Here is a 9,238-nt window from a genome sequence, read left to right on the forward strand (position 1 = left end):
TAATACTTTGTTTATTAATTACAAAAACTGCCTGTTGCTGCCGAGAGACTGATGAAATGATCGCTAAATGGAAAAATGCGGTGAATGCATGTGAACAAAATAACAAAACAGACACTAAAATATTGGGACTGAACTTTAATATGGAATGCACACAATAAATCTCCAAGTCAGCCACTCAATAACTGTCTTACAGTGAATGGTAAATAAATTTAAAAAAAAATGTTGTATTTAAAACTGAACTTTAACTACTTCATTACATTCATTGTTTACACTGCCCACCTGCAGGGTAGAAAAACATTTACATATATATCCTCCATATAGTCATGGAGAGAGAGAGAGAGAGAGATGACCTTTTTAGGACCTAGAAATGAAAAAAAGAAAATATACAAATTACATAAACTATATAAGATAAACGATTATACAATATTATAGACCTGCTATCTGTGACACTGTTATAAATGAAAAGATACACTTACTTAATTTCCTGCTTTTCCATGAGACACCTGTAGGTGGCGATCTCCTGCTCCAGACGGCTCTTGATGTCCAGGAGTGCAGCATAGTCTCTGCCCTGCTGCTCAATGCCACTGCGCACCTGACAAAGCTCTGCCTCATATGCGTTGATTTGTTTCTGGAAACCTGCTAGTATAGTGCTGTACCTAGCCTCTGTTTCCAACAGAGAGCATTCCAGTGCTCCTTTCTGTGTGGGTACAGAGAACAGTTACTGAATAAAACAACGTAAAATCAGGTTTAGGTTTACCTCAGATAACAGCTAGCTAAAAATTGGTCATATCTAAAGATCAATACTGAAAACATGTGCTTAAGAATAGATACCGACTCAGTTCACTTTGCCTCAATATATTTTTGGAAGTCACGGATTAACACATTGAGCTATTACTTAACAGTTAACATTAGTTAACCCTTTGTTAACTTTCAGGCGATGTATTACCAAAACTCTCTCCACTGCCCCTCACAATCCTTTTCTATTTTTTACTTTTTGTCTATCACATCCTGTGTTTACTGCATCTCACCTTGCTGATTTGAGACTGTAGCTCGATCTCCAGACTCTGCAAAGTGCGTCGCAAATCTGAGATTTGGGATATGGAGGTTTCTAGGCACTCTGTGTTGGTGGCAGCATCTTTACACAGATCTGTCATCTTAAAGAGAGTCACAAACAGACACATCATGTGAGCTATTCAACTCATGAGTCACTGAGCTATTATTTTACATGCACTAATACCAGACAGACAGAAATCTCACCTTCACTTTGAACCAGCACTCCTGTTCTCTGCGGTGTTTGTCTATGATGGTCTCGTAATGACAACGCATTTCTTCCAAAACCTTGTTCAGGTCTTGCTGAGGAGCAGCATCCACTTCCACACACACTTTTGTGTCTGTCAGCTGACACAGTAGTGCTGCCACATCCTATAAACACACATGACTCAAGCATTATGGCTTAGGAAACTATTGCTGTTCTTAATGATCATTCAAAACATTCCAAATTAAATAATTGACTGTGCTACAAACCTCCTGGTGAGTTTTCTTCAAATACACCAGCTCCTCCTGCAGAGCGCAGATCTGCATCTCCAGGTCTGCTTTTGCCTGGCATGTCTTCTCAAGTATGCAACGCAGGTTATCGACGTCAGCTTTTACACACTGCCGTATCGTTGCCTCATTCTCGTATCTGATTTGTGGAAAGATCAGAGAGGAAAAAAATCATCATGTTTAAACATGACTATGATGCACAAGCAAAAAGCTATACAGACCCTAATCAAGTTAGATGTCATATTGACTTTTATGATAACAAAGCTGAAAGGGATAGACTTTTAAAGGCTATACACTGTATAAAGGTCCTAGATCACATAATTTCACAACTTTCAAAACAAAAAGACGTTTTGTTAAGCTAAACATCTGTATGTACATACATACTTTTGCTTCCATACATTTGTGTTTACATATTTGCCAGCCAAAGGCTGATTGACTAAATTGCTCCATAATATTGATCATATTCATAATTTGTTTGTAAAAAAAATTGCATTCCTTACTGTGGGATTTTTTTTTTTCTAAAAAGGGACACAAATGAGACCTTGATAAACAGAATTTGGTTTGTTATCCCAAATTTATGAAAATGTTTGTAAATGTCAAATGCTCCAAAAAAACTAGATGTTAAATTGCCTTTATAGAACTCACTTTATCTTGAAGTCCTCAGCAGCCAGTTTAGTGTTGTCGATCTGCAGAAGGATTTTGCCGTTGTTGACAGTAGCATCTTTAATCTATAATGAAGATCATTGACAAAGCAAATTATAAATGTAGATCATATATAATAAAACAAGTATTTTTGTATTATATTTGTTCACAGTAAAGTAATTTTTACTAATCTTCCATTTTGTACCTTTTCCTGAAGGCAATCGATGGTCTTGAAGTAGCAGCTGTAGTCCCTCTGGCAGATCAGCCCCTTCTTTTCACAGTCCTCCCGGATCTGCTTCTCCAGAGTAGCATTGGCAGCCTCCAGAAAGCGCACCTTATCTAGGTATGATGCCAGACGGTCGTTCAAGTTTTGCATGGAGGCCTTGTCGCTCTTCTGGAGGTAGTCATAACACCCTCCAGTCATGATTCTTGCGCCAAATCTTCCACCTTGTGACTGAAAGGGAGCACAAGGGGAGCAAGCATTCAAACGATAAGAGCAGGTAGAGATACGGGTCTTTTCTCCAAAACCACAGCCATAGACACTGTAGGCTTTGGGTGCAACTATACCACAACGAAGAGGACCGATTATGGACTTTGAAGTCATAGAGAAAGAGCTGAAGGAGGACTTGGGGTTGGAGACAGAGCAAGTCTCGGAGGTGGTCTCAGAGCAAGTCTTCACACTGGTGTCGGAGCAGGTCTTGGGGAAGGTGATGGAGCAAGTCTCGGAGCTGGTCTCAGAGCAAGTCTTCACACTGGTGTCGGAGCAGGTCTTGGGGAAGGTGATGGAGCAAGTCTCGGAGCTGGTCTCAGAGCAAGTCTTCACACTGGTGTCGGAGCAGGTCTTGGGGAAGGTGATGGAGCAAGTCCCGGGGCAGGTCTTGGACCAGGAGCAAGTCTTCAGACCGGTATCGGAGCAGGTCTTGGGGAAGGTGAAGGAGCATGTCTCGGAGCTGGTCTCAGAGCAAGTCTTCACACTGGTGTCGGAGCAGGTCTTGGGGAAGGTGATGGAGCAAGTCCCGGGGCAAGTCTTGGACCAGGAGCAAGTCTTCAGACCGGTATCGGAGCAGGTCTTGGGGAAGGTGAAGGAGCATGTCTCGGAGCTGGTCTCAGAGCAAGTCTTCACACTGGTGTCGGAGCAGGTCTTGGGGAAGGTGAAGGAGCATGTCTCGGAGCTGGTCTCAGAGCAAGTCTTCACACTGGTGTCGGAGCAGGTCTTGGGGAAGGTGATGGAGCAAGTCCCGGGGCAGGTCTTGGACCAGGAGCAAGTCTTCAGACCGGTATCGGAGCAGGTCTTGGGGAAGGTGAAGGAGCATGTCTCGGGGTAGGTCTCGGACCAGGAGCAAGTCTTCAGACAGGTATCGGAGCAAGTCTTGGGGAAGGTGATGGAGCAGGACTCTGGGCAGGTTTTGAAGGATGACATGGTGGATGAATGCAGAGATGGATGAACGCAAAAGGGCAAGATACAAAATAAAATGCTCAGATAGTCGTGAAGCATATGGTGCCTTTGAGGCCAGCTCTGTCATCTTATATAGCTGGAGCTTTAGGGCGGGTTCTACAATTTGACAAAGGGAGTGTGTGTGCGTGTGTGTGTGAGTGTGTCACCACCAGTAGTATTAGAACTCAAGAACCAGAGTATTCCACCCTAATGAGGAAGCTGCAAAAGAATTTATGTTTGTGTATATATATATTTCTGAATCAAAATTAGTGCCTAACTGGACAAAGCAGACAATTATGAGTAAGTTTTAACAATTTAGACTTTTTAAAGGCAACACAAATAGCAAAGTGCGGGTGGCGTTTCAATTATACACATGACTCAAATGTCACTTAATAGACTAATGCCTTCACAACAAAGACAGACTTGAGCACAAGACCAAAATAATTTTAAGATAAATTACAGTCATTTTAATATTACTGCTATTATTTTTCCACATAGATCATCGAGGTCTCTTGGGCCCAAAACATAAAACAGTCAACACATGTCAGAAAATGAGGCTTAAGTTTCTGATTTAACCTTGGATATTTAAACCTGCACCATTCAAAATGTCTTTCAGACTTCTTGAGGGATCTTTTTAGATACAGATAGATAGATAGATAGATAGATAGATAGATAGATAGATAGATAGATAGATAGATAGATAGATAGATAGATAGATAGATAGATAGATAGATAGATAGATAGATAGATAGATAGATTGAGTGTTACAAAACTCTATTTTTTAAATGTATAATGGCCATCAGTTGTCCAAATTTCCCAGTTTTAACACGTTAAAATAACTCATTGGGTGTTACAAAAACTTAAAAGTTCAAATAACTATTAGACAAGAAACAGTCTGCTGAAACTGCTAGAATGCTGTTTGCACACTCTCAGAAATAAAGGTACAATAGCTGTCACTGGGGCTGTACCTTTTCAAAAGGTACATGTCTGTACCTAAAGAGTCCATTTTGGTACCTTAAAGGTACATATTAGCACTTAGTTTAAAAAAAAAATTGGTTTGGTACTATTTTCATAAATAAGGTGTACATTTTCAAAACTCTTAGAACAAAACTGGGCACAAACTGATCACATTTGTAACACCACTAGTCATTCTTTCAAAACCTGATCTCATGATTTCATTGTTGTGCATATTTTCATTCCACATCATCATTGTTTTAAAGTATCATTGTGATATGTATTGAGAACATTTGAATTAATCACCAAAACACAACAGTATGATCGTCTTTCAATTTAGTACTTTTAACAATCAGTTCATTCAAGAGCAAACAATGCAAGATTCATGTTTCAAATCACCTTTGTTGCTGCATATCTCACATAATATCAATAATATTTTGTAAAGTTATTTATCCAGTGTGTTATCAAAAGGTGTGATGAAGGTATGACATAACGTTTTGTGCTAGAACAGAGTTTACTGTCAATGCAGTAAATGTCCTCACTGTGCCATATGACTGAATCTATATTCTAGCTGAATTTTTCAGATGAAGGGTGAGTAGTAAAGTGCAGTCTCTACCATGGTAATGCTTCAATATACAGTATCACACGGCACAATGTAATGTAAAATGCTGTATTTGATGTCATCTGTCTCCCTTCTTCTGATGCATCTCTGATCAGTTCCTCTCCCTTGTGTCCTGCTGTATGTTCACAAATAGCAAAACACACGGTTTTACAAATGAGGACGTCCTCAAAGGGAGGTTTTAGGTGATTTTGTCAAGTTTTGCTTACTTTTGGGTACCAATTTGTCCCCAAAAATTGTTTACTGTAACGTAAGTAGGTACACACACGCACACACACACACAACCACACAGGTTTTCCGATCATTATGGTGACATTCCATACAAGTAATGGGTACTAAACCTACCCTTATGATTTTTTTTTTTTTTTTTTTTTTCCCATTGGACCCAAAAAAGGACAATGCTTCACATTTTGTCCCCATAAAATACAGTTTACCTGAACCACACACACACACTCACCTTTACAAAATAGTGGTTATCATCTTAGATAAATCACTTTTAGTGTAAAAAATAATTCAGTGCATTTGGTTATCCCTAATTTGAAATCACGTTCTATAGAAACTAAATATCTATTGAATCTATATCTATAGATGCACCAAATGATTCACTGATTAACCATTAAGATGAGTTAGATTAAATAATAGACAAATGTATTAAACTGAATGAGAAGTCATGCTAATGAAAAGTTTGATAGTATTAGCTTTATAAAAGGCAGTTACTGCGAATGAAACATTTATATAGATGAAACACTTATTTTGTGTAGTGAAAAGGATATTTTGTGATTGTGTGTATAACACAACTGAAAATATGCTGAAATGTTTGAAAAAAGTGCACTTTTGATGATCTGTTGTGATATTAGTACTAAGAGTTTTGAAAATGTATACCAATTGCTTGTGAAAATTGCTCCTAAGCAATTAAAACAAAACTGTGAAGTGTACATATTAGAACCTAATAGGTACAAAAGTGTACCTTTTGAAAAGGTACCACCCCAGTGACAGCTTTTGTACCTTTATTTCTGAGAGTGCAGGCTCAAATTATGGGGACCATTATTTCATTATCACATATGGATTTATTTGCTTGCAGCACTATTTTCTTCAAGTCAGGTGGATTCAGGATTTCCAGAAAGAAAAATACCTAGAACATGAGTGTCAATGTGTGGCCAGCCTGACAAAGCACTAATTGGCTACTTAATGACACACAGTTCAATCATTTAGATGTTTTAGAGAAAGGCATGAAAAGCAGTTGAGTGTCTTTAAGTGATAACTTGACTTAATAGAACCATATGTGTAATTTTATGTGTAATAATTATATTCTTTTTAAAAGACTGTGTGAGAGTAACCTAAAACATGATTAGGAGCTAGACTCGCCTGTTAATGGTGATGCATGTCTCTAGATCACATACCATAAAAAGGCATAAGACGAAGGCAAATACATTTCTGTTCAATCTGTCACAGTGTCATTAGGGAGGAAAAGAACTGTGTTTACTCTTCTTTTAAAAACACTCATTTCTAATAATGCTCTGGCCTATAGCCATATATTACAATCAAAACTCATTGAAAATCTATGAAGATCTCAGTTTTGAACCTGAAAATAGATCCTCTCAGTTTTTCAGAGTCATGACTGCTATTTCTATAAATGCTGGACTAAGCTAATAATAATGCTAGTTTCAAAACAGCTTAACCATCACTGCCATGGTAGCCTACATGCTGGGATCCATAGTCATTTGTCATCCGTGTCAAATTGACATATAATAAGAGTCGTGTCATATAATACTTGTGGTCTGCGTTTGGGACAAACTGCGGCGGATAAGGCTCGACGGCTCGTTGTTGACAAGTTGTTTGAGAACACAGACATTTTATGTATACAGGAAACTTTCCTTCCGAAACAAGATCTGGACAAACTTAACTCTGTTAATAATGACTTTCATGAGGTGGGAGAGTCCACAGCTGACTTGAGTTTGGGGTTTGTGCATGGCAGAATATCTGGTGGAGTGGCCATTATGTGGAATATGAAATATGATCCTGTAATTACAGTGATTAGATTGAATGTTGATTGGTGTATAGGAATTAAAGTCGCCATCAACAATAATGTTTTTATTATTTTAAATGTTTACACACCTTATGAATGTCCTGGTAATGAGGATGAATATATTCAAAGGCTTGCCTTTATAGGCTCTTTTATTGAAGAGAGTGAATGTACTTGTATTTATGTAATGGGAGATTTTAATGCAGATGTTTCTGATGTGAAATCTTTGTTTGGCCAGTACCTGGTTAGGATTTGTCAGGATAATAGTCTAATTCTGTCAAGTTTGGAATTGTTGCCAACTGACAGCTATACATATGTCAGTGAGGCTTGGAATACAACTTCATGGCTGGATCACTGCATATGCACTGCTGATGCTCATGAAAGTATAGTGAATGTCGAAAATCTTGTATGGAACAGCAGTAACAGATCACATGCCTATTTCTGTGATGCTAAATATAGAAAAATTACCTAAGATAACCAAAAAGGGTAACCATACCTATGGTGGGAGAGTTGAGTGGGCTAAGCTCACAGACTGTGATATGCAGTATTATTATAATTTGACTGACAAGTGCCTAGGGAATATCCAAATTCCATATGATGTATTCTTGTGTGATAACATTAATTGTGATAACTCAAACCATAATGATGACTTGTGTAATATGTATGATGAAATTGTGAAGGTATTAAATAATGCAAGTAAATCATTTTGTGACAAAAGATCTAAACGATATAGTATTAGACCAGGATGGAATGAGCATGTGAGTATATTCCATCAGCAAGCGAGAGAAGCCTTTAAAAACTGGGTAGCTGCTGGGAAACCAAGGAATGGCCCTATATGTGACGTAAAGAAACAAGCTGTCACGCAGTTTAAATATGTTGTTCGCTTCATAAAAAGGAACGAACATACTCTCAGAGCTAACTCTTTGGCTCAAAAATTATTACAAAATGATATACAAGATTTCTGGAAAGAAGTTAAAGTTATGAATGCTAGTAAAATTTCTCTACCCTCCAGTGTTGAGGGAGTTACTGGATCTGAAAATATTACAGATCTTTGGAGAAAGCATTACAGTGTCCTATTTAATTGCGTTAAAAGTGGCGATTTCAATATTGGGAATGTGTCTTTTAATAATGAGGTTATCAAGGCTGAGGAAGTAACTTCTGCTATAGGAAAAGGAGGTCTCTAAAAATGAAATTATTGTGATCCTAGAGAAGAGCACTGTTAGGTATACCTCTGCACTTTGGAGGCACTGGAGAAAGTGCTTATATGGACATTAGATGTAAATTATTTTCTTGTTGTTTGTTGTTGTTTTTATCCATGCTGTATGTTGCTCTTTTTTATATGGACCTTTTTGAGTCTGAAATAAAGATATCAATCAATCATCCAATCAAAATCAACAAAAGAGCAATGATATGCAAGTGATATAACAAGTCTCAGTTAGCTTAACGCAGTACACAAGTTTTTTTTTTAAATTATATAATAAATAAAAAGAAAACAGATAGAATAGAAAAAGAAGAGCGCAAGCTAGTGTTAGAGGCCTTTTTTTTTTGCTTCCGTTCATTGTGTAATAAATAAAAATAAAAATAAAAATAAAAATAGAATACAAAAAGATTAGAGAAGCTAGTGTTAGTTTAAAAAAAAGAAAAGAGTGCAAGTCTAAAAGTTGTTTTTTTTCTAATGAATAGACACTGCAGTGCAGCCTGAGCGATACAGCGAGACTCAGTCTTTTGTGTGCACTTTTGAGGGAATATCTTATGTGTGTTTATTGCAATTTTGTGTCATATGTTTTGTTTTAATGTAAACATGAGCCTTAATATGATTCGCAATTTAAAACAACTCTGTAAAGAGGGCTTTTTTTTATACAACTTTGATAGCCAATGTGAATTTAAAATAACATGTGGCAACCATACAGTCTATGGTGGCCACTGACAGGTCAAGATGCCTGTACTTGTAGGCCTGTATATTGGACTGCCTTTTAGAAACAACTCCAAGGCCTAAACAACGTTTAGAAATTCACACATCTTA

The 9,238-nt window shown here is 37.6% G+C and overlaps 1 protein-coding gene across 1 annotated transcript; it reads right to left on the reverse strand.

The window, feature by feature from the left end:
* Positions 1–135: 135 nt before the first annotated feature.
* On the reverse strand, positions 136–3,604 carry LOC131549135 (keratin, type I cytoskeletal 19-like). Its single transcript, XM_058790985.1, has 7 exons — positions 2,390–3,604; positions 2,188–2,270; positions 1,525–1,681; positions 1,258–1,422; positions 1,029–1,154; positions 477–697; positions 136–361 (listed from the first exon to the last, which is right to left on the reverse strand). The coding sequence occupies exons 1-7, from the start codon at positions 3,602–3,604 to the stop codon at positions 355–357; spliced, it is 1,974 nt and encodes a 657-aa protein (XP_058646968.1). The 3' UTR covers positions 136–354.
* Between the last annotated feature and the right edge of the window lie 5,634 nt (positions 3,605–9,238).

This window comes from Onychostoma macrolepis, chromosome 11 (assembly GCF_012432095.1).
Source record: "Onychostoma macrolepis isolate SWU-2019 chromosome 11, ASM1243209v1, whole genome shotgun sequence".
NCBI lineage: Eukaryota > Metazoa > Chordata > Actinopteri > Cypriniformes > Cyprinidae > Onychostoma > Onychostoma macrolepis.

Coding starts and splice junctions, on each gene's coding strand:
- LOC131549135 (XM_058790985.1), bottom strand. CDS start 3,604: ATGTCATCCTTCAAAACCTGCCCAGAGTCCTGCTCCATCACCTTCCCC. Junction 1,682..2,187: donor GCTGAGGACTTCAAGATAAA/GTGAGTTCTATA, acceptor TCCACAAATCAG/ATACGAGAATGAGGCAACGA. Junction 1,155..1,257: donor AGTGCTGGTTCAAAGTGAAG/GTGAGATTTCTG, acceptor ACTCTCTTTAAG/ATGACAGATCTGTGTAAAGA.